The sequence below is a fragment of the Camelus dromedarius genome, chromosome 18 (genome assembly GCF_036321535.1).
Source record: "Camelus dromedarius isolate mCamDro1 chromosome 18, mCamDro1.pat, whole genome shotgun sequence".
Taxonomy (NCBI): domain Eukaryota; kingdom Metazoa; phylum Chordata; class Mammalia; order Artiodactyla; family Camelidae; genus Camelus; species Camelus dromedarius.
In genome coordinates, this window is record NC_087453.1 from 5,075,802 (window position 1) to 5,099,708 (window position 23,907).

Genomic DNA, 23,907 nt, shown 5'->3' on the forward strand with positions numbered 1-23,907 from the left:
CTGTTTCCGCTTTTTAAGGGACACCAGAGCCCCCAGTTCTGATATGAAGAACCAGCCGATCATCTCAGTAATACAAGTGTCTCCAGAAGACAGTCCTGAGGCTCGGATGTTCCTGGTCCTTAATTCACTGTCTCATAGAGAGTTTTGTTAATTATTGATTTCAACACACTTTATGGATAAAACACACCAATTTTATGGACAATCCTATCTCCTGCTGAGAGGACATTGAACTGACTTGACGTCACAGGATTACTCCTGTCGCTAACAATGTGATGGCTACAATTTTCTCTTTTTTTTGCCAAAACATTAGTGGAAGAAAGAAGAAAAATACAGATAGATGAGAGAAAAGGCAGACTTCAGACTTGCTTTATTTTTGTACCAAATCATCAGGTGCCCCAGTCAATCTCCTCTGTCACCCAGATGACACGGGAAGGGCACCCCTAAGTACTTGACCCAGGCGGCGACCCCTCTCGGGTGCAGACATTCCCTCCCGTGGCCCTGCAGGCAGAGTGTACCTGAAACCCATCCTTTCTCAGTTCAGTTTCACTTGGCTTATTTAATTAATTACCCGTTGGCAGCAAAACCATGAGAATTTTAGTCAAAATGAGCCGACCACACACCATGAGCAATCTGGAGTCTTTAATTATTTTAAGCATAAATATTGCCACCAACACGCTTTCGGGGCCACGGGAAGGTCCAAGTGCACCTGCAGGTGGAAGGGAGCGCGGTCCCGCGGGAGAGGGGGACGGGGTGGGGCTGGCACGGCCACCGCGGGCCCCCACCTGCCTCACAGGCAGGACTGACCACAGCGGCAGAGGTTTGGGGGGTTGACCTCGTGCAGACGGAGCTGGAGCAGAGCACACAGAGCACAGCCCAGGCCCACAGCCCCTCCCTCGTGGAGTCGGAGGAGCCGGCGTGGGGGCGCGGCACGGGCTTCAGAAGCAGTAGGACGTGTGGGTGACCCAGTGGGCTGACTCCTCCTTGGAGCGCTTGGCGGAGCTGTGAGTTGTGAAAAGGGACTTGTAAGCTTCCGACTCCTCACTGTCGGCAATGGACCTCTTTGTCGCTCCACACGGAGGCTTCCCGGCTTTTCCAGAAGAGCTCCCATTTGCTGCTAGAAAAAAAATGAAAAGCCAAAAACTTTAAGGTTGGGCCCACAGGTCATTCCAAACATCACTTTCTCCAATGGGAAGAAAAAAGTCTGTTAATCCCAGGAATTTCCCTCCTCCTTTCTGGGGATGAATGTTGAAATATGTGACCTCAATCGTCCACCCCTCCCTAAAAAGAAATGAAGCCACTACACTTAAATCTATCATTTAAAATCACACTAAATCACTGCTTGCTCTGTTCTTGGCGCTGGTCCCAGCTCCACGAATGATTACATCAGACCGATCTCCCTGGGGGTGGGGGGTGGTATCAGCCTGCTTACAGGGGTGGAAACAGAGACGCCAGGAGGCTGTGTGACCCACCCCAGGCCAAGCAGTACTATGTGGAGGGGGTACTGGGACCCACAACACTGTGGAGGACGTTTACAGCATAAGATTGCACTTTCCTTTAGCTAATGAATCCGTGTTTCTCTTCTTTGTGAAATAAATTCATTTTCTTTGTTAAAGGTAGTGAGTTCGGGGAGAAATGGACTAAATTCTGGACTAACCGCCAAATGGCTCTCTGATACTTGGTCAAGAGGCAGGTGGAGGGACGGCTGGCTCTGATGCCACATGTGGTGCGCACAGAACCCCAGACTCAGAGGGAATGGGGACGGCCCTGCCCAACGCCCTGAGCCTCAGTCCACCGATCAGCGTCTGCAGGACGTCTGAGTCCAGGTCTCTGCATGCCTTGTCAGTCTGGCACCAAGTGCAGACGCCACAGGGAAACTGGACAGTTAGCACCCGTGACCCCGGCCCTCCTCCCCACAGGGCTTCTGCTCTGCGGCGTATCAGCTGTTTCTCAGTTAGCCCTGAAGCGCGCTCACACAACTATTTAGAGGCACAATTAGGATGAGCTTGAGTTTCCGAATTCACTCCAATAAAACGGTGCCCTAACCATCTGCATTTCCAGCCTTCTGCGTCACCCACTGTCGTCTCAACAGGACCCACCTGCACTTTTGAGAGCCGAGTTGGTTTTCTTCTCTCTAGAATCAAGGCTGGTTTCTTCAGGCTTCCCAGTCTTAATTTTTGATGGTCCTGGGGTTTCTGTAAAAGGAACAGAATAAACTAAGCAAAACAAAACCAGGAACTCATTTAGGAAGCAGGCCTATGGCCTTATTTTACTAAAACAAAGAACTCTTTTAGCGTCTTACCTTCACTGACATCTGATTTTGAGACAGACTCCGCTGCCTTTGGTTTCTTTGCTTTCTGTGAAAAGAAAGAGGAGGGCACAGATGTGCTTGGATTCACGGATTTCGGCGTCAGTGTGGCTCCTGCCGTCCCGGGAGCCCAACAAGAGGCCGATCCAGTTCACTCAGGCCAGGGGCTCGGCCTGAAGGAGACTCTGAAACTCATCAGTCCTAAACCCCATCCTTCCCGCGTGTCTCCAGTTGTGCGCTCCTGCCTCATACAACACCCATCTGCAGAGATCTGCTCAGCTGTATACTTACATTCCAGAAACCACAGTTTCAAAAAATGTAAACGAAGATGACAGATTTCAGTGGTAACGGCCAGGGTAAACAGTGACTACCGCATGCAAAAGAGCAGCTGAGTGGAGGGTAACACGAAGTCCAGCCAGGGCAGACGTGTGCTGACTCTCACTCACTCCAGGAAGACGTCTTCAGAGTCCTCAAACTGCTCTTACATTTGTGTATTTAACTATAAGGACTTGAGACCTGTGCTAAGGAACACGTTAGCCAGTTCTCCTCGACTCTGGATTACCCGTTAGAATTCTGTCACTCAGGATTGTTACACTGGTCAGCAACAATTTAAGAAATAAAACTAACCCATTCTAAAACCACACAGCCATGTTAGAGCTACTTCAGTCACAAGAATAAATAGGCCTACGTTCACTCAGTTTACTTAAACACGCCATCTCCCTAAGTATGCAAAAGGTGGTGCTAAAGACACACACCCTAATGACTTCAGAAGGCTCCGATCGCTAGAAAACACCCAAGACCGTGCTCAGGCAGTGGCCTTGAACTTGTGATATGCACATGCAAACTGATCTGTAACGCTTGTACAAAACACACAGCAAGTACTGCTCATTTCACACACGGAAGACGCACACTCAAGGCGTCTCAGCTTTCAAAACAAGAGAACGCTGCTGATCTGCGAGCCATCCATTCACAGCTGGGCTCATCTGAGTGCAGTAGGGAGTCAGAGAGGAAACGCCATGTCCCGTTTCCAGCTGCGGGTATATTTGGGCAATATTTTGGTTTCCTGGCAGCAGTATCTAAGAGGCGTTCCCAGAAGCTCCAGCGATTTCGCAGAGAGGGGCATGTTGGTTCCACTGGGCTTTGCAAACTTGGCAGGAAGCCTGGGACTGAGGGGCGAACTCACTGAAGAGGGTTAAAGACACACCAGTCTCCAGGAGCCTCCTTTAAAATACAGTTTTTCCCTTCTGTGCTTTTTAAAAACTAAACTTGATCAACAGGAGCAACGAAGAACAAGCAGACCCTTTTGGACACTGTCCTTTGTCAGAAACATCTCAAACTTTTCTTCGCTTGTACGATACTGAGACTGCAGTAACTTAGAAAACCGGCTTAGATGAACACACATAAGTTTGCTTTTAAACGTGAATTTCCCCCTTTAAAACGACAGAGTGGCTCTTTAACTATTTCTCATGAATGTTGTAATAACCTTGTATAAAACTGCTTCAGAGAATATGTCTACTAGCATTTGATCACAAAGTCTGGGCACAATTCCTTGTACTATGGAACCATTCACATGCATTCTTCATTTTCTACCTAAGCACAATGCTAAAAGGAGGAAATGCCAATGCTTTGGCTCCTTCTGAGAATTCTGGACCCCATACATAATAACAGTATGATCTGACATTCTCAAGCATCAGCTTTTTAAAGTCTTACGGCCATGAATTCTTTCTTATTCTAGGGTGGTATGATCCAGCCCTTTCCTCTATTATGATTTTAAAAAACCTGAAAAATCTTTAATTACTACATCATTGGTAAATGTACACCAGTAGCATAAAAACAGTCAGGCTGTTTGTTTTCACAATTTTACGTCCTCAGGACACTGAAACTAATTTTCTAATACTTTAAGCACTCTTTTGTCTTAGTTCTGATTACATGAAGTTTCTCCCACATTTACCCTGAACCTAACATCTTTTTGTTTTTAAGAATAAAAGAAGACCACTGCTATCATCAGTAAACTCAAGAACAATGAAAATTCCTGTTGGATCCAGAATCGATGGCACACTGAATGATTGATTTCTTTGCCAATAAACCCTTTTGAGCCTGCTTATTACAACAGATCATTAAGCACTGACTCCACTGCTTGTGGAACGTGATTCTGAACCTGGAGCACAAAACAGAGCCTTCGCACCCGCACATCCATCCAGAGCTGGCCGCCTGCACCAGGGCGTCTCGCTGGTCTCCCTTCCAGGAGCCCATGGGGGGCTCAGGAAGGCCAGGGAGGTGGCTCCCACCAGCAGGAAAGCTGCTTGGCTCCTCACTCTGGGAACAGGGGTGTGTGTGTGGTGTTGCAAACCCGGTCAGCACAGGCTCTTCAGACGTGCTAGGGGGATGGTGACTTCACTCCTCCTCAGTCTTACACATTGTCAACACAGAGAATCAGCAGTCCTGGTGGCCGCCTGCCCTCAGGCTGCGCTCTGGGCCGTGATTTATGGGCGTGAACTTTTCTACCGTCCTAACAGCAGGCGTCCCCTGCACCAGCCCCTCCTCCCTGACAAGGAAGCTGAGCGCAGAAGGGCAGAAGGGCAGAAGAGGAGAAGAGCAGAAGCGCGCGCCCAGCACAGTGAGGTGCAGCCGGGCTGAGACTGGAATCCTTCTAGAGCCCAGGCCCTTCCAGGTCATAAAAACTGCCTCAATCACTGCACACCCCGAAGCAGCCGCCAGTGACGCAGTTGTGTGGTTTGCTATCACTCCGGGGCGGAAGGGCGGCGGGGCAGGACCTGAAGACTTTACTTCCGCGCAGACTCGGGGCAGTAAGGGACAGACACCAGGACCCTGGTACCTTTCCCAGCTTCGCTCGAAGCCGTCTCTCCTCCATCCTTCCCTTCAGCACTTCCACGTCCTCCTTGGTGCCATTGAGCACGATGACGTCATCCTCCTGGAAGGCAGCCCCGCACTGGAGAGGAAAAAAGAGAGAAGAAAGATTCCGTCACCCCATGGAAAGCTGCCACCCTCAGACCCTCACTCTTGGCCCAACCACAGGTCCTCGAGCTCCTGTGTTCTCGCCTGCATCCTGGACAGCTTCTGAGCCCGAGCTCTGCTTGGGGAAGTTTCCATCTGAGGTTAGCAGGGCAGGCCTGCCTGCAAGTCTGGCCCTGGCTGATGTCTGGGAACTTGGATTCTGGAGGGTTCCTCCCATTTTCTCTGTTGGGCTTCTCTGCTTACAGGTGTCCCCACTGGACATGACCTCTAGGCGCACGCGGGAGCAGGGGCCCCGTGCAAAGACCCAGGCACAGAGTGGGCGGTTAGGAAATGTTTGTTTAAGGAATTATTAGTAATTCTTGTTGAGCCCCTACTGCTGGCTCATCTCAAGATGACTGACTTAACCAGAGCCTGGGAGATGCCACACTCAGCTGAGCAAAGGCTGAAAGCGAAGAAGCCACGATGTCACATTTTAGACGCAGAGAGAGGTCTGTGAGCCTGACCTGACATCAGAGTCTCCCTGGGGGTCTCTGGGACCCACCGCCAGCTTCCGATCCAGGAGTTCTAGGCTAGGACCCATGATTTCCATTTCTAATGTTTTCTCAGGTCCTGCGGATGCTGGCTGTGGGGACCCAGGCTGCGAGAACCACTGTTCTGGAGTTTAGGGGGGTGGCCAACTACAGTAACTGGGCTACATCCCAGCGGGGGAGGGGAAGGACCTTTCTGGAGGCGAGGCCTGCGTTTCAGCTCTTCCCTGGGCTGCGGCGGCCCGGGTCACTCCCACTGGGGACCAGGCGCTGCTGAGGACAGGATCCAGGCCACATGCGCTCTGGGTTTGTTTCCCTCTTGCTCTCCAGAGCCTCACTGCCTGGACCATTGCCTCAGTTACCACGTCTGTTAAAAGGGGAATGAACTGAACTCCCAACATGGTCGCCGTCGGGCTGAGGCAAGAACGAAGGTCACACCGCAGGGGTACAGCACAGGGCTGGGCACCAGCTCCGCCAGCACCGGCGACTGCTGCATCTTCGCACTTTCCTGTGGTACAGCCGCCTGTGTCCCCGCGGGTGGCTCTCCAGGATGCAGCTCTCAGCACCGTGTCCCTGACTAGCCTCCCTCAGGCAGAAACATGACATACCCTGCGTACCTACAAGTTCCTCATCCATGGATTCAACCAATTTCAGATAAAAAAATCTTTGGGAGAAAAATTCCAGAAAGTTCCAAAAAGCAAAACTTGAATACTATGTAAATAGCTGCCACTCACTGGTGTGCAGCAACCCTTTACATAAACCAGCAACTATTTACACTGACCAGCAATGGCAACTGTTTACCTGACATTCACATTGTATTTACAACTATGTACCCAGCTTTTACATTACATTGGGTATTCTGAGTAACCTAAAGATTTAAAGTGTACGGGAAGATGTGCGTAGGTTATATGCCAATGCTACACCATTTTATATAGGGGACTTGAGCATCCCCAGATCCGTGAGAGTCCTGGACCAATCCTGACCACCCCCCCATACTGAGAGATGACAGTACACGCTGCTGCATCTCCCTTGCTGGGAGAAGTGCGCCCCCTGGCGGACGGGAGAAAACATAAGGGAGTCTCATTGGATTCCTCTCGACTCCACTGGGGCTTTGGCCCTTACCATCTGATGGCTACATATCCCTTGTGGATCACTGGGGCAAATCTGGGCTGTGGGCACAACTGCATGCTGAGACCAGCGAGGCCTCCTTGTCTCCTGTGTCCAGAGCAGTAACAGTAAGAGACCCACTGTGCCTGGGATCTTTGACAGAAAACATCCTCAACACAAGACAAGACATGCAAGTGCTCTTTTTCTTAAAAGCATTCCCAGCACCTCCCGACACATAAAGACGTCAGTCAGCGTCTGCTGCGGACTTAGCTGGGTTACGTGCTGTGGTTCTGTGTCCAGAACCCACCGCTTCTGGTCAAAGTTGGCTCCTTGTCAAGAGTGGGTTGGGTAAGCCTTCACCACTGAAATGACCTTCCTCTGACCCCCGAGTCCTGAGGCTGGAGCCCCAGAGAGGAGTCAGTTCTAGGAAGGATGAAAGGGGACATGTAGCTGGGGCTGCCTCTGAGGAACAGGAGCTTGTTTTCCAGCGTCACTGCAGGAAGGGCCCCAGGGAAGCTCCAGGATGTGGGAGATTTGGGTAGAGCCTTCCCCGGGGGGGTGTCCTCCTTGGAGAGGGAATGAAAAAGAGTCCGTAGGCACAGACTCAGGTGGAGATAGGCCCAGTGGGGCTTGGGGCTGGGGCTCTGGCGTAAACAACCCTCCTGAGCACACGGCCAAGAGGGAGAAGGAGCTGCGTCTGCTCCCACTGCCCGATGGCCTCGCTCCCGCTCCTCCCCCGTGGGCTTCCTGTGTCTTCTTCCCACAGTCCTGGCTGCCCCTCATCCTGCCGGGTCGGCAGCCCCTCTCCCCACACAGGCCGGTTTGGTCTACCTCTGACTGTGGACGCTATTCTGCCTACAGCTGTGGTGTGAGGCACCCAGAGCTGTATTTTTAAAAGTTGAATTAGCCACTACCAATAAAAAGTGGGGAACCTCTCACATTAAATCTTGAGATATCTTGCTCTTTGTCACCAAAATTCAAAACATCCACTAACACCAAACCCGCCGCTTCCAGGCCTCAACTGCCTGGACCTGAGCAGACAGCCCCTGGAGACTGGCTGCAGGCTGTCCTCTGTTCTGGGCGCCTGACTTTGGCAGGCGTCTGTTGGACCCCAGGAACCTGGGTGGAGCGGCCCATCCTTGGAGACAAGTGACACTGGGGCAGGAAGCAGGTTTCTGGCCAATGCCAGCTGCACACGGGGCCTTTTCTCCAAGGACTGAAGGGCAGAGGGTCACTTTAGAAAGGGAACGCAGGGCTGCTGCAGAGGCACAGCTGGCCCACAGGGGCTGACCCTTTCTCTTTCCTTATAAAAGTAACACGTACACAAAGTAAAAAACAACAATATTTTCCTGTGAATGCATTTTTCTAGGTGTACTGTTACTGCAAAGTTGAAATGATGTTTTATTTTCAATTTTGCTTCCTTTGATCACTTGTACCTTAGATGTCAAAAAATGGGGGGAAATGGCTAAATAAATCATAACATAGTCCTAAAAAGGAAGAGTACATAGTTATTTTAGAGTTTTTGACAATATAGAAAATCAATGCTTATCACGTTAAAAGAAAAACCTGACTAGAAACTGTATGTTCATGTGATCTCTGGATGTTGATTAAAAAATTTTTTTTCTTGAAAAAGTAAAGGCCAGTAGGAAAGTGCTGAGGGGACAGCGGTAGAATTAAGAGTCATATGCTATTATATTTGTGTATTTATATCACAAAAAAATGGAATAGTGGTTTCTCAATCTTTGTTCTTACAAATAATAATTGTGATGAGTAACTGATCACATGCATCTGACTGGAAAATCCCTCTTCTGAGACTTGCTTGTTCTTTGTCACAGAGCCCTTTCTGCCTCCTGCGTTCATGGCTTGTGATAAGTGGGTGTGTGCCCACGTGTGTGTGCTGACTTTTAAAACAGAGCTTCTCTGTCACACTGCAGGCTCCATGTGGCAGGGATGAATGAATGAAAGAATGAGAACATAGCCAAAGAAGTATTTCAAACCAGGATGAAAGGGAGTGAAATTTTAAAGCCAAACAGCTCCCCTAAAAGGTCTCCCGAACTTGACACTCCCTACAACATGTGAGAATGTCCATCACACCACGCAATTAACATAAAAAAAGTTAAAAGCTAACCTGTAAGGCAGGAGAAGATATCTCCTTTTTGGCTTTGATGAAGAAACATTAAAAAAACACCCACTGCACCCATATTGGTTCTTCTGTAACTTACAGGTTTATGCTCTATGTCCATTTTATTAGGATTTTCATTCTTTAAAATTTTAGTTTAATCAACCTGTATTAAGCAGTTGCTACATTAAGCCTGTTAACCTTTGTCCCATTTATTACCCCAGTTCCTCCAGCAGGTTTGGTTTGATTCTGCACTTTCCTGGGAGCCATGGGAGTGTAAACCTGCCTCTTCCCCATCACTTCCTCAGCTGTCTCTCCCACAGCTCTTCTCCAGGTTGAGAAGTGAGCTAATGGGTGAAATCCAGCACCAGTCCTTATTCCCTAGGAACGGGCCGCTGTGAATGGACCCGCTGGTCCGGCTCAGGCACACACAGGATGATTTAAAACAAGCACTTGGGGTCCACGGGGGCAGAGCTGCAGCAACACTTCACAAGCTGTCAGGGTGGTCTTTCTAGACATAAAAGGACCTTTCCTTTCCCGACTCCTGCTAGATCAAATTAGCCCCTCAAGTCATGGAATCCGAACACCTCCAGACAAACATGTACAGGGTCTCCCCACTGAAAGGCTGCATGGATCTGTCTTTATATAAAAGATACACAGTCACACAGTGCTGCAGTCCCTTAAGTTTAGACAGACTAGGTTTTATCTGCCCAAGTAAGAAGCCTTCTTAGGGCCACAGCAACATGTGTTCCACAGAAGAGCAACAGGTGCCTCGAGTCGCCCACAGCAGGTGAAGAAACGCTGTGCTCATCTGACTAAATACTGAGCTCAGGTGTCTCACAGTCTCTGGTGTGTGATTCACATCTCTTGGCTTCATTATTCTTAATACATGCATCTGGGGCAAATCTAAAGAGAGGACCGGCAAGCGAGAGGCCCTTCTGACCCAGAAAAAGGAGGCTGTTAAGAGTAAAAGTATCCATCAATGGAGAATAACCAAAGTGGGGAGTCCACTAACGGTGGAGCAGAGATTCCACCTCTGCCACGTGCTACAAACTCACGGGCCAACTCACCCTTGGCAGAGGGAGGGACAGAGGCAGGGCACAGGCTCACCTGCGTCCTTGAAATGAGGTCCTCTGGAGAGCCACGCTGAAACACTCGGACTGTTCCGAATGCTATTTAGGAAGCAAATGAGATTTTTAAACGATTTTTATTTATCCCTTTAATGAAAAAGGGTCCGATGACTAAATTTGGCCTCCTGTCTTTAAAAGGATTTAAAGAACTGGACCCACGACTGTCACGGTCTCTCCCAGCCTTCGGAACTCAAGATGACCCTGCGATGCCCTTCATCTGGGCTGGATGTTTTCTGCCGTCGCCTCATTTTGTCTCACTGATCCAGCCCTGATGATATACTGAGAGAGGCAAAAGTTTCTATTTTTCAACCTACAGGTCAGAATCAACAAGAATAAAATCCTCCGGGGATGAAAGAGTAACAGAACCTGCCAAGCAACTCCGTTTGTGCGATTCAAGCCGGAGCCACAGCAGACGATGCAACTGAGGGAAGAGAAAAACCAGGCTGGGCATGGACACCCCAGGGCTCCCACCCTCGGAGCGTGACGAGCTTCTTTTGGTAAGTGTTTCACTAACTATGCAGAGACCGTGAATGGCGCAGGATGAGCAGGTATCGCTATTAAAATCAAATGTGTTTTTCTTTGCCTCTTCCATGGTTTTGAAATAGAAACACTGGAATATCAGTAATATTTTTAAAATGCAGAAGTAGCAGGCAACTTTTCCTCTCAAAAACAGTCCTCGTTTTTCATTTAAGCCAAAGAAAATTACAGTGGAATATTTTCAAGGATGAGGCCAATTTGAGTTTTAAATTTTAAATGCTGCCATTTATTCATTCTTCACGTGGGAAATAATAACTAAGCCAGCCTCAAGGCCATGTCTAAACCCTCTGTTCTCAATTTGTGCCCATAATAAAAACGTCATTTTTGTTGTGATTGTTTTGAGAAGATATCTTAAAATGTAGTTTTCCCCTCCACATCAAAGTGGTTGAAGAAATATAATATGCATTTTAGGAATAAGCATGTTGTGATTAAGGCATCTATTTTACTAGACAGCTGGACAGTAAATTCAAAATTAGTCTAATATGATAAAGCTCAAATAGTTCAAGAAAACACTGTTAACTTCAGGGTGCTTTGGACATTGTTCTGAGCCCAGAGCTAACAAAAACGACAAACTCAAAATCTTCATTGTTGCAGCTATAGTGACTTGTTTTTTTTAGGAAAAATACACAGTAAATAGAGACAGAACAAACATTCATGGTCTAAGGGTCACAAGTCCCCCGGCCAGGCTCAGCGGGAAACGCTCACCCATCCGCTCCCACCGCTCTGTCCAGGGGCCCCTGTGAGGCAGGTACTACCACACACCCATCTGCAGTCCAGAAAAAGGAGAATAAATTCTTTAATCTGGTTAAACTAATGCTAATGCTATAAAACAGTAATATTCTGGAGCATAAGGCAAAATGTTATAAGTTCATCTCTAAAGATGCCCATTCATTATCTATTTACTCACAGGAATTACCTTTAAAAAAAGTACAAAAGGTTTAGCAAAAAGAATTAATTAAATGGGATGTTGTCAAACCCCTGGGAAGTCTTTTTATAACAAATCAAATCCCATCAAACAGACTGAAAATGCCTGCCCTTAAAGGCTCTAGTGGCAATACATGAATCAAACACATGCTGCTGCCTTTTGTTTTTGGCTGTTAAGGCTTGTTGGGGGAGAGGGGGGAGGGGGCCTGTAGAAGGATAAAGAAGGAAGGAAAAAAAAGAAGGAAAACATACTCACTGGCTCTAATAGTTAGGATAGCAATGTATCTGGAAACAATTCCTTGGACAAAAACATAAAATGTAAAGTAATGCCATTCTGAGAACTATAATTGGAAATCATTTGTGATTTCCAGCACTGTAAAAAGAAAAAAAAAATTAACACCAGCCTTAACCATAATTTTGGTAATTATTTCTACTGAAAGACATTCTACAAAATCTCTTGGATGTTATACGCCTTCAGTCGACAGAAAATATAATCTTCAAAACGTTACTGTTTGGAAGCTATTTAATTCTACTGTGCACTATATACAGTTTAATGATGCTACTCATTAAAGGCTGCAGATATGAAGAAGTAAAAGACTATCACAATATGTACATAAGGCCCAGGAAAGAGACTTTAAGAAACGACAGTACGTGAAAAAAGCCTTAAAATGTTCTCACACTCACAGAAAGGAGTAATTTTAGAAATCATTTGTGATTCAGTAGTACGTGAGGGAACAATACTGGAATGGTAAAAAATGGGTCTGGTCTGAAAAAGAACTTCTGCATCTGCTCCACGACACACAAGGATAACTGCCTCTTTTTCTAAAGCCTTTACAATACATAAATATTTTAAATACAACTTTTCACAGAGAAAAATATGGTTCAAACATCAGCCAGGCTACACTTTCTTTTACGGGCTGCACATTCCCCTGCTTGGAAAATGCCACTTACATTTCTTGGAAATTAATTTAGTGCTAGAAAGTCACATGTTTAACAACTGCACTTTCATTATAACTACAAGTGTTGACTTCACATTACAGAAACAAAACAACAGGCACCAAGGGCATGGGCTGGGGAACGCCTGCAAAGCTGCGGACGCGCTCAGCGCTATTTAAACAGGAAAACTGCCAGGCCCTCTCTAAGGAGTTGATTCCCGTAGGAGTGTTCACACTCTCCACCAGATGTGGGTTAAAGTAACAGCACAGATGATTAAAATTCAACAGCAGTGGAGTTTCCAAAGGCTTCATTACAAGGCTGCCCTCACCACCTCAAAAAGCTTGTGTAGAAACAATGACAGTAAAGCTGGCGACCCAGGTTCCCACAATGTGGCATCTAACACACACCTATTTATAAATTTCAAAGTGAACCTGAGCCAGAAGATTTAACTGGGCAGCTGTGAACACTGCACCAAGACAAGAGGTGCCTGTCTCTGTGCACGGGAGGGAGAAAAATCAGCCCTCGTATTGCCCTCAAGGACAGTGGACTTACACACGGGACATACCTTCATTTAATTATTATAAAGTACTGAAAATATCCAATCCCCTGGGCTCTGCCACAGAGGTAAGTTTACATGGGGTGCAGTTTGTCAGTGAAGTGGGGCTAGTATTTCTGTGATGAGACCAGGATGTTTTATTTTGACCATAAGCTCAAAAACGACACCAAGACAACAAACCAAAAAATCTCCGAACCCCAATTCCCATGTTAAGCTAAACACAAGAGAAAATATAACAAACTATGGTACACAGTTTACCTTTAACCAAAATTCTTATTATAAGAGAAGTAGTTAAAAGCTACTTACATTTTAAGAAGTAATTTCTTTCCTACTGAATTTCTACTCTCATGACATAAGTTGTGTTTATTTCAGAGACCAGATATGAAATGTTAATTATGATGATTTTGTGCTTATAAAAATATTATTTAATTTATAATCATGTCTTTAAAATTATGCTGTAACATTTTATGTTTGGGGCAATCAACAAACATTTACTGAACCAGAGTAAAATCTATCATATTTGGGCAGTGGCTGCTTCTTATTTTTGAAGCATAATGGGTAAAAAGAAACCATACAATGAAAACGAATACATTTTTAAAATCCACAATCCACAATCAGCATTTATAGTTTCTACTGGTTCACAGTTTGAAAGCACAAGGATAACTTAAAATGCTGCCTTGTCCATGTTTTATCCAAAAGGCAAGAGACTAATGTCAAATCTGAGATAAAACACTGGTCAAAAGTAAACGGGCTTTTTAAAAATAGGAAGTAATGGGGAGGGTATAGCTCAGTGGTAGAACATACAGTTAACATGTACAAGGTCCTGGGTTCAATCCCCAGTACCTCCATTAAAAAATAAATAAACCTAATTACCTCTGTCCTAAAAACAAACAAACAAACAAAAAACAGGAAGTAGGAACAGGCAATGATATGACTTTTTATGTAAACCTAGAGACAAGATTCATAAACAAGTAAAAACAATTACTAACAATACAGACACTTCACCTGATCAACCTTCCTCCCTAAATCCTGAAGGATGACTTTTGCATGCCAATAATAACTGATTAATTAAAACCCCTTTGGTCACTTTTGGCCACTGCTACCCCTATTCATGCTGTCTCTGTAGAGCCTGAGAGGCAACGAAATTATTATCAATTTTTTTCAAATGATTCTATTAGATAAAGATATCTTGTTTAGAATCACTGAGGCCTTCTCTAAAAACAATTCATAAACTCATTTCAACAAGTTGAATTACGTGATTTACTGTTTCCTTTATTGGAAAGATTTATTCTTATACCATGATACAGAATAATGGCATAAAATAAACTCTGACTAATGCAGAACAGGGCAGTATCTATGTCCAACATAAATATCTGAGATTTTTATCAGCCCTGATAAGGGTATTCGCACATAAAAACACGCTCAACATTATTAGTCATCAGGGAAATGTGAAAAAACCACAATGAATTCCACTACACACCTACTAGAGTGGATAAAATTCTTTAAATTGACCACAGCCAGTGTGCTGGTGAGGATGCAGAGCACATGGAACTCTCATGCGATGCCGGGATGTAATGTAAACTGGTACAACTACTTCGGAAAACCACCTGGCAGTTCCCTAAGAAGTTAAACATAACCTGTATGTAAGCAGCCATTTCACTCCTAGGTATTTACCCTGAGACACAAAAACATAGTCCGTACAAAGACCTGTGCACCAGTGTTTACAGCATCTTGTAATACCCTAGAGCTGGAAACTTCAGTGTCGATCAGCAGGTGCACAGACAGATTGTGGCGTGTCCATTTGCTGGAATACTGCTCAGCAATAAAAAGGGGAAAATGGTGATACATGCAATGATGTGGATGAGATCTCAAAATCATAAGTGAAAAAATTTCAAGCAAAAAAGTATGTAAGTATGACTGTTTACATAAAGTACAGAATATGCCGGCTAACCTGCTGGCAGGGATGGTCCGGAGACAACGTGGAAGGAGGAGAGTACAGGGCCCGAGGAAACTTCCAGGGGGTGAGAGAGATGCTTGTTATTGTGACTGTGGTGACGGTTTCAAGAGTGCACACATATGTAATAACTGATCAAATTATACACTTTAAATATGTGTACTTCAATAAAGCTGAGATGGGGGAACAGAGTTACAACACCCTAAGTTCTGTGTGTTGTTCTTTTAGGAAGCTTCAAGGAAAACATTCCATGGTAATAAGAAAGCGCCTGGAACTTAAAACATGAGCCAGCTGCGAGCCACAAAGCCTGGACTCCTCGTGTGCACAGCCATCTGCATCTTCATTTTTCTTTACTTGAGGAATCCAGCTCCTGAGGAACCAGAGGAGGAACCCACCTCCCCAGCAGTAGTGAAATGTGGCTTTTACCCAGATGAACTGTGTTCGGCTTTGTTTGAAGGGAAAGAGGCAGCCCTTCAAATTGCAAAATTTTGTAAAACTCCTCATGGATCTAAAATATTTGCTCACCTACACAGACCTGGAAATTGCTCCAGGCTCTCCCAGGAGCTGCATTTCATAACCAGACCCCTGTCCGCAGAAGAGGGCACTTTCTCTCTGGCATATGTGATAACTACTCACAAGGAGCTGGCTATGTTTGTGCAGCTTCTCAGGGCTATTTATGTGCCTCAAAATGTTTACTGTATTCACGTTGATGAAAAGGCCCCAAAGAAGTATAAGACTGCTGTGCAATCCCTGGTTAATTGTTTTGAAAATGTTTTTATTTCATCAAAGAGAGAGAAAGTGGCTCGCACTGGCTTTAGAAGACTAAACGCGGATATTAACTGTATGAAAGACCTAGTCCATCCCAGATTTCAATGGAACTATGTCATTAATCTCTGTGGACAGGACTTTCCAATCAAAACTAACAAAGAAATCATACGCTACATCAGAAGTAAATGGAATGATAAAAATATCACTCCTGGAGTAGTCCAGCCACCAAACAGTAAATCCAAGACAAGTCAGAGTCATCCCGAATTCACCCCTGAAGGAAATATCTACGTATCTCCAAATGAAAGATTCAGAGTTGAACCACCCCATAACTTGACAATTTATTTTGGAAGCGCTTACTATGTACTAACGAGGAAGTTTGCAGAGTTTGTACTGACTGACACCCGCGCAAAAGACATGCTTCGGTGGTCCAAAGACATCCAGGGCCCAGAGCGACATTACTGGGTGACTCTGAACAGACTGAAAGGTAAGAACGATCCGGCAACAGGGCGTGTGTTCAGGCCAGAGGCAGCGACGGGAGATGGGTGCCCCTAACTGAAGTTCTTTCTAGCCCAGCTGTTTCACTCTGGCTTAGCAATAGCTGGGCACTTTGTGAGACGACTTGGCAGGTACACGGGGCAGGGGAGTGGGTCTGCTTTTAGGGACCTGAGATTTGCCGAGAGCGCCTCACGTTCCCAAACCAAGCTGGCTTTTGTTCCCTCTCCGAAAGGAGTCCCAGCATTCTGCATCTCCTCAAATATAGCCCTTTGAAGATTCTGAGCCCAGACCTTTGAAAAGTTCTTCCTCATTCCCTTCTCAGCTACTGCTGGGCACCCACGAGCACTGGGCCCTTCACTAGGGGCTCTCTGAGAAAGGAAAATATTAAAACTAGCCATTGTTTTGTGGCAAATAGGACTTTCCTTCCATCTTCTCATTGAATGCTTGCATGTTTTCTCCCTTAGATGCTCCGGGCGCCACCCCAAATGCTGGCTGGGAGGGAAATGTTCGAGCCATAAAATGGAGAAACGAGGAGGGAAGTGTTCATGACGGCTGTAAAGGTAAAAACAAAACCCAAACCACAAAAAGCCTTCAAATTCCAGAAAAACTACAGCTGCTGTCTCGGTAATTGGGGAAGAAGACTGATGACCAGGCGAAAGCAACGTGGAATTAGTGATGATCCAACCAGCAGGTGTCAATTTAAAAAAAACTTTCACTTAATTATAATATTCAGGCAGGAAAGTGCACAGATGGTATTTGAGTTTACAAATTTTCACAAAGTGAACACACAACAGACTTATGAACAACACTGGGCGTTTTTGTGCGTGAGCTCCATTCCTTCTTCGTAATATTTCCTTCAGCTGGGTTTTTGGAAGTAGGATTACTGGGTTGGCGAGAGGAGAGAGCCGAGTGGAAAAAAGAGCAAGGTCCCCAAATGAACAGAACTGTCCCTCACACACAAGCCGAGAGCTCCCTTCTCTGCAAACTGCAGGTGATGACAGAAACCACCTCGCAGGGTGGGCGGGAGGATTGAGAGAGAGCAGGAAGGGCCAAGCACGGGGTCAGGCACAGAGAACGTAGGACTGAGTTCCTCCTGAAGGAATCCAGAACCAGAATTCCAACTTGAATTACTTCTATTGATATCAAACACTTGCTCTGCAAAACCAATAAAAGGCTGAAACAATGACTTGTTAAAACCAACGTAACTCTTATAAGCTACCCACAACCAAGGAAAATACTTGAAAGCTTAAGGAACTTAAAATAGAAGCTATCAGAATTCAGATTTTTGTCAGGAACAAGACTGCTGTTACATCTCCCTTGTGCTCATGACTGGCTAGAATTCCACAGTATTCATCCAAAGTAGCCATTAAACATTTCAGAGATCACTAATCAAAAGAATGTAAACTTCCATCACAGATTCAAAATTCAACATAAAGCCCCTATCAAAGCAAAGCATGCTCAATTTGGGCTTTCGTGAAACAGAGAGGCCTTACAGATGACCTTGGAAGAAGGGCATCGCTCTTCTGCGTGGCTGTAAAGTGACAAGGATACGAAGGCGGCTAAGCTGGGTCTCTGTGTCATTTCTGCAGGCCACTACGCCCAGGACACCTGCGTGTACGGACCAGGAGACCTGCCATGGATCATTCAGTCGCCTTCTTTGTTTGCCAACCGATTTGACTCCACAGAACCTCTTGTGGTCACGTGCTTGGAGAGGTGGCACAGACTTAAGGCTCTAGGGCAGGCAGAGGCCCCTGTGGAACCACACTGGCATTTCCGAAGGCAGAGTCATTTTAATGTGAAATTGAACCACTGAGCTGGAAGTTATAAAGCGTTTGCTTTCTTACTGGTATCATTCTGCATCCTTGACTTGAAATCAGAGAACATTCAACCAAAAAAGAATGGGAAAACAATTCCTTAACATATGTTAGTCCTAAAATGAATCTAGAAAGATTCTATCGAAAAAGCATGAGAAAGAAATTACGAGAGAAAAAATAACTCACAGTACTGCTGGGTGAGTAGACTGAGTGGACAGACGACCTGGAGGGCCAAATGCCTCACTAAACAGGGACTGAAAATCAAAAATCCCCAAGCACTTAGATCCAGGCTCACGTTAAAATAAGAACACATTTTGTCTTAGAGATATGACTGTTTATGAGATTTTAATAAAGAACAAACTCCCACTGAAAATGAAAACATGCCTATTTCTAACAGTCCTCTTTGGCTGGGAACAATGTAACTTTGTTCTGGAAATCCTAGAAAAGCATGGAAGAGTCTACTTCTTTTGGGTAAAATGAAATTAATCTGGAGTTGAGACACAATTTCTTACAAAGGCTGTCCTAGGTTTCTGTGATGACAGAAATGTTCCACATCTGGGGCGTCCAATACCAGCCACAGCCATGCGGGGGCTTTGAGTACTTCAAACGTGGTTAGAGTGAACTCATTCTGTGGATCTTAATTTTTAAAATTTTAATTAACTGAAATTTAAATAGTCACATGTGCTTGGCGGTTACCATGCTGAACGGCACAGGTCAAAGACATGGATGGTTTTAATTCTTTCTCACAGATTCAGGTCTGTAAAAAGTCTATGAATTCCTGTTGTGTTGCTGAGGTCTTTATACACATTTCCTCTCTCTAAACTAGCTCAGGGCAACATACGAGACTGGAAATGTGCAACTTAAAACAACTAAAATAAAGGAAAAGCAAGAACCACAGGAGAGAACATTAAAGAAATGTGTAATTCAAAGGCGCAGAGTATAAACCTTCAGTAAACTGAAGCTTCCCAAACACAGACGTGAAATCAAATCCACTTAATAGTCAATGAAAACAGCCCCCCAAAAGCACAAAACTAAATAGAAGGAAAAGAGGCTCTGAAAGCAGGTCCCACAAGTCAAACTTGAACTACCCACAAAATAGTAAAATCTCTGTTTAAACAAATGCTTCTTCCCCTTTGATACTTGATTCCAGGGAAAGCACACAGTGAAAGGGTTAAGACCATCAGGGAAGAATGCAAGGGCCCCGGACAGCTGGGCACTGCGTCCACGTGTTCACAGCAGACACAGCACCCAGGACCCGGCCAGTGCGCCTCGTTCCGGCGGGCTGTTCAGAAAGCTCGGATTCACCACCCTGTCTTATAGCAACTCGCTTGCAAGAAAGCGCAAACTTTATTAAAATTTGTTTTTAATTAAATAAAATAAAAAATTAAAAGGAGCTTGAATCTTCTAGGTTACTCGAAACACAAGCCTTCCTTCACTTCATTTCAACGTCAGTTCACAGACCAGTCATGTTACTGTGACGAGGGGCCTAATAAGACTGTCAACTTAAGAGACTCGCTGTGAGGATGAGGCACCTAGAAAAACACCTGATGCTTTTCGCAGATGAGAGGTGAGGAGATTGCAGGTGATGACAGGACTGGCAGGACCACGCGACCACGAGGAAGGCAGCCTGGCTCCAGGGTCCAAGCCCTCACGGCCTCACCATACCATGTACAGAGAAGTGCAGATTCAAACCCGCCCGCCCTCTGAGGGCTCTGGCACCCTAACAGAGGAAACGACCTCAACAAATCCTTCCAGTAAGAGCGAGATAACTAAAATCATAAAGGAACTTACAGGCCCGGTGGAATGAAGCAGCAAGAGATTCGGGGTTGTAGTGGCGTGTCGGGGGAGGCTGAGAGGCCGGCAGCCTGGCAGAGGCCGAGGAGGCCAAGATAAAGCAGCAGCCCGTCGGCATCAGAACCGCTGCTCTTGGCCCGAGTCAGACCCCTACCGCGCTCACTCACAAAGAACAAAATTAAATCACATGTAAAAACTGTCCAAAATGTATTGCCACAACTGTATCTCAAAAGTGATCTTGAGGTTAATAGGGATCTTGAGATAATTTCTCTAACTTTCTGGGAATAGAACCTTCTTGCTAACATGGAGGGTCTACTGTTCAATCTTTCTATTAGATTTTTCTTACCTGTAAAAGTTGAAGGCTGCCTGTGCAGCACATTATACGATTCCCTGAGGCTTAACATTCACAAACACCATAAAGACGGCAGAAAGCTAAAAACCTGGAGGCCAGCCTGAAAAGCAGATTTCGCTGGCTACTGTTGAAGAGACCCCCTTCCTTCATTCATTTTTCTCCCCTTTCCTCTCTACCCTCTCCATGATAAGAACTCAAAAAAAAAAAAAAAAAAAAAAAACAACAACAACAACAAAAAAAACCAGTATGAGTGTGAATTTGTTTCACATCTGACTTTAAAACATCCACACACCCCACTCACCTGTCACAAAGCCTAAGTAAACGAAGCCAGAAACCAGCAAGGCAAACACCTCTGCTCACACCTCTAACATCTAGACCAGCTTCTCAAGCTTTACTGTGCATACAGATCCCCTGGGACTCTTTTGTTAAAATGGTTTCTGATTCCACGGGTTTGGGGAGGGGCCTGGGAGTCTGCATTTCTTAAAAGACAAAACCAAAACCCTCCCAGGTGATGCCAGTATTTGCAGGACCATGGGTTGTGCTTTGAGTGATAAGCATATCATTTATTTTGCGACCTGTAACTACTCCAATGTGTTTCTTCTTACTACAGGGGAAGAACACAGTGGGGAATACAATTAATTTTTTGGCTAGTGCTTTGTTTATAGTGAAAACAAGAAAACCTAGCAACTACATCTCTTTGGACCCTGTTTACTGAAATCAAGTGTGCACGCCATGTGTTTCAGAACACAGAACCAGAGCTATTTCAAACCGCACAGTCTCTTCTAATGAACTGAAAAGTCAAATGCTGACGGAACTACAGAGGGTAAAGTTGAGAAATCGCATACCCTAAATATCCCTGAGGTTCCTGACTTTGTTCTTATGATACCCCCTCCTCTAAATTTCAGACATTAAAAACATGAAAATATCTGTTTTAGACTTTTCGACACTGTGGCTTTATCTGACTTCATTCACATTTTCACGATGCACCACAGCTCCTGAAACTGCACCATCATTCTTCCTTTTGGTGTCTGGCAGACATGGCTGGAGTCACCTCTTCTTCCTGGGGATCCAGCTAGACTGCCATTCCCAGGCTCCTGCAGGTATGCATGGTCATGTGACTAAGTTCTGGCCAATGGAATGTGAGCAGAAGTGACAAGCCCCACACCAAGGCCTGGCCCATAAAAGCCTCCCCAGTTAGATGCTCCCTGCCCTGACCCCATCAGTCAACTGACTGGAGAATACTCCAAAAACCAGAGTAAGTCAGACCTACGAGACAGAAGAAGTCTGAATCCTTGAGCTTCCCCTAAAAGAAAGCTGCCCAACCAGGAATTCTCCTCTTTTAGCCACTGGAATTGTTACAGAAGGTAGCCAACCTTGACTGATATACTCAGTATCACTAAACTTTAGAGACTTTAAATTGGAAGCACAAGTCTGATTCCTGACAACAGTATACCAATTTGTCATTTAACTTATTTCCTCACTTTAAAATGTTATTGTTTAGAATTTGGGTCTAAAAGGAAAGCATCTGAGAATTTACTGCAATTCCTTCATTTTACGTATTAGAATCTGAAGCCCAGAGAGGTGAAGTGATTGACGCTGCCAAGCCAGCGTGCTGGTGTATGAACCAGTACCGATACATACCAGGCTCCCAATATCAGCCGAGTGAGTGAGTGAATGAATGATTCCCATTCAAGTGAGCCAATGACTGCACCATGCTCTGTTGTTCTAAACTACAGTGTCGTCAGCTGAATTGTGTCCTCCCAAATGTGGAGGCCCTAACCCCCAGTACATTAGAATGTGACCTCCTGTAGATGTAATCAGTTAAGATGCAATTGCTGGGGTGGGCCCTAATCCAATGTGTCTGGTGTCCTTATAAAAAGGGTAAATTTGGACACAGAGACACACTGCACAGAGGAAAGACCACGCGAACAGACACTGGGAGAAGCGGCCACCTACAAGCCAGGGAGAGAGATCTAGAACAGATCCTTCCCTCACCGCCCTCAGGAGGAACCAACCCTGCCAATGCTGTGACGGCAGGCTTCTAGCCTCCAGAACTGGGAGACAACAGACCTCTGTCAAATCACCCAGTTTGTGGTGCCCTGTTCCGGCAGCCCTAGCAAACGAACATGCAGGATATTCAATCTGGCTGCATGGGCAAAGGCCATTTGTATGCAGATTATATAAGTGAAAAGTGGGCATTATCTTGCTCTTCTGACAACAGATTTATTTTCAAGAGAATTCTGTCCCAGAGGCGTTCCTGGCTTACAGCCAGCATCCTGTCGTGACTGCAGGGTGACAGCTCAGCGGCCCCTATCAGAAGGTGGGAGAAGCCAGCGCCCTGGGCCTCCCCTAGTCTCTGCCTCCCCTTGTGCGATCCTGATGCAGTCGGTTCCCCTTTCCTCCCACTTCCTTCCCTTCCCATGAAGTGCTCAATGTAGACTGTCAAAGGTTTACTAGCACTTTGTTCCCAGACACTAACAAAATGATTTCAGCGTTCCCGTGCAATGTGGCATTTCCATGAAATAAAAGCAACCTCTTAAGCCGTGTGTAGACACTCCTATGCGGCTAACAAGTTTGTCAACATGGTTACTAATATGGACGTTTGAGGTCAGCCAACGCAAAGGACAACGGCACTCCAATCCAAGGGATGGTTACCACCGTGGAGGGGAGAGTCTGACTGCTTCAGATCACTGAGTCCCCCAAACCTCGCTGCCCACCAGAATTATTCTGGAAACTTAAACAGAAATAGAAATCCATGGGGCTCTACACCAACCATGAACACTTTGACGTGGGGTCTGAGATGGGGAGGGGGGCTTGACAAACCACTGTGGTGACTGTGCAGCGCAGCCGGGGATCACTGAGTTAGGACCGAGGTGGCCCACCTCGCTCCGGTTCTGCACCCTCTGTGCTTCCTTCCCACGTCTGTCACGGTCGGTACCGCCTTGCTTGGTTATTTGAGTGTCTATCTCTCCTACTGGAGTGTGGGTTCCATGAAGGCAAGGACTGTATCACTCTTATCTGCCAGGTATCCCGTCCCACAGTGCCTAGGACGGGGCTGGCCCTAACAGCTGTTCCATGAAAGCTGTAGAATCAAAGAATAATTCATGACAGGGAGAAACAGCACTTGGAGTCCAAGGAAACCCAAGCAGAGTTACTAGAGGTGAAAATGCAGCCTGGAGTTGTTAGTAGTGATGCCATTAAACTAAATGCCAGGCTTTCCACAGACCCACAGAACACCAAGGACAGAAATGTCCTGGGCTGCAGCAGCAACCCTGTGAAAGCAAATTCCTTGGTATTTCTTTCCTGTGAGCAGAGCAGGCATGTTCTTACATCAAGTATTTGCTCACTCTTGTGAGCATTTACTGAGGATGTGAGACATGCCCTGGGGAGAACATGACCACAGGTGGAGAGATGGACGAGCCTTGCTCCCGCTTTCAAACACTCACAGACAGAGCCCAGGGGATGTCAGGGCAGCAAAAATACACTGTGATGCTACGTCATTATACACCTGTCCAGACGCACAAATTGTACAATGCCAAGAGTGAGCCCTGATGTGAACTAAGGGACTTGGGTGAGGAGGATGTGTAGGTTCATTTATTATAATGAATACGCT

At 45.8% G+C, this 23,907-nt stretch overlaps 2 protein-coding genes across 3 annotated transcripts in view; one reads left to right on the forward strand and one right to left on the reverse strand.

The window, feature by feature from the left end:
* Nucleotides 1-799: 799 nt before the first annotated feature.
* RTF2 (replication termination factor 2) overlaps nucleotides 800-23,907 on the reverse strand; it is a 33,414-nt gene continuing 10,306 nt past the window's right edge. The window contains exons 6-9 of one of the 2 annotated variants that reach the window (XM_010991607.3): nucleotides 5,142-5,255; nucleotides 2,300-2,354; nucleotides 2,097-2,192; nucleotides 800-1,111 (exon numbers count right to left, since the gene is read on the reverse strand). In XM_010991607.3, the coding sequence (XP_010989909.1) occupies nucleotides 936-1,111; nucleotides 2,097-2,192; nucleotides 2,300-2,354; nucleotides 5,142-5,255 (441 nt within the window). In that variant the 3' untranslated portion in view covers nucleotides 800-935. Of the gene's footprint in view, nucleotides 1,115-2,096; nucleotides 2,193-2,299; nucleotides 2,355-5,141; nucleotides 5,256-23,907 lie in introns of both variants that reach the window. The other variant, XM_010991606.3, reaches the window with a different exon arrangement.
* LOC105098862 (beta-1,3-galactosyl-O-glycosyl-glycoprotein beta-1,6-N-acetylglucosaminyltransferase 7) lies at nucleotides 15,261-18,215 on the forward strand. Its single transcript, XM_010991622.3, has 3 exons — nucleotides 15,261-16,323; nucleotides 16,799-16,894; nucleotides 17,924-18,215. The coding sequence occupies exons 1-3, from the start codon at nucleotides 15,354-15,356 to the stop codon at nucleotides 18,145-18,147; spliced, it is 1,290 nt and encodes a 429-aa protein (XP_010989924.2). The 5' UTR covers nucleotides 15,261-15,353; the 3' UTR covers nucleotides 18,148-18,215.

Excerpts from the sequence above, each read along its gene's own strand:
- LOC105098862 (XM_010991622.3), top strand. The coding sequence starts at position 15,354 with ATGAGCCAGCTGCGAGCCACAAAGCCTGGACTCCTCGTGTGCACAGCC. Across the intron at positions 16,324-16,798 it reads GACTCTGAACAGACTGAAAG|ATGCTCCGGGCGCCACCCCA; the intron begins GTAAGAACGATC and ends TTTCTCCCTTAG. Across the intron at positions 16,895-17,923 it reads TGTTCATGACGGCTGTAAAG|GCCACTACGCCCAGGACACC; the intron begins GTAAAAACAAAA and ends TCATTTCTGCAG.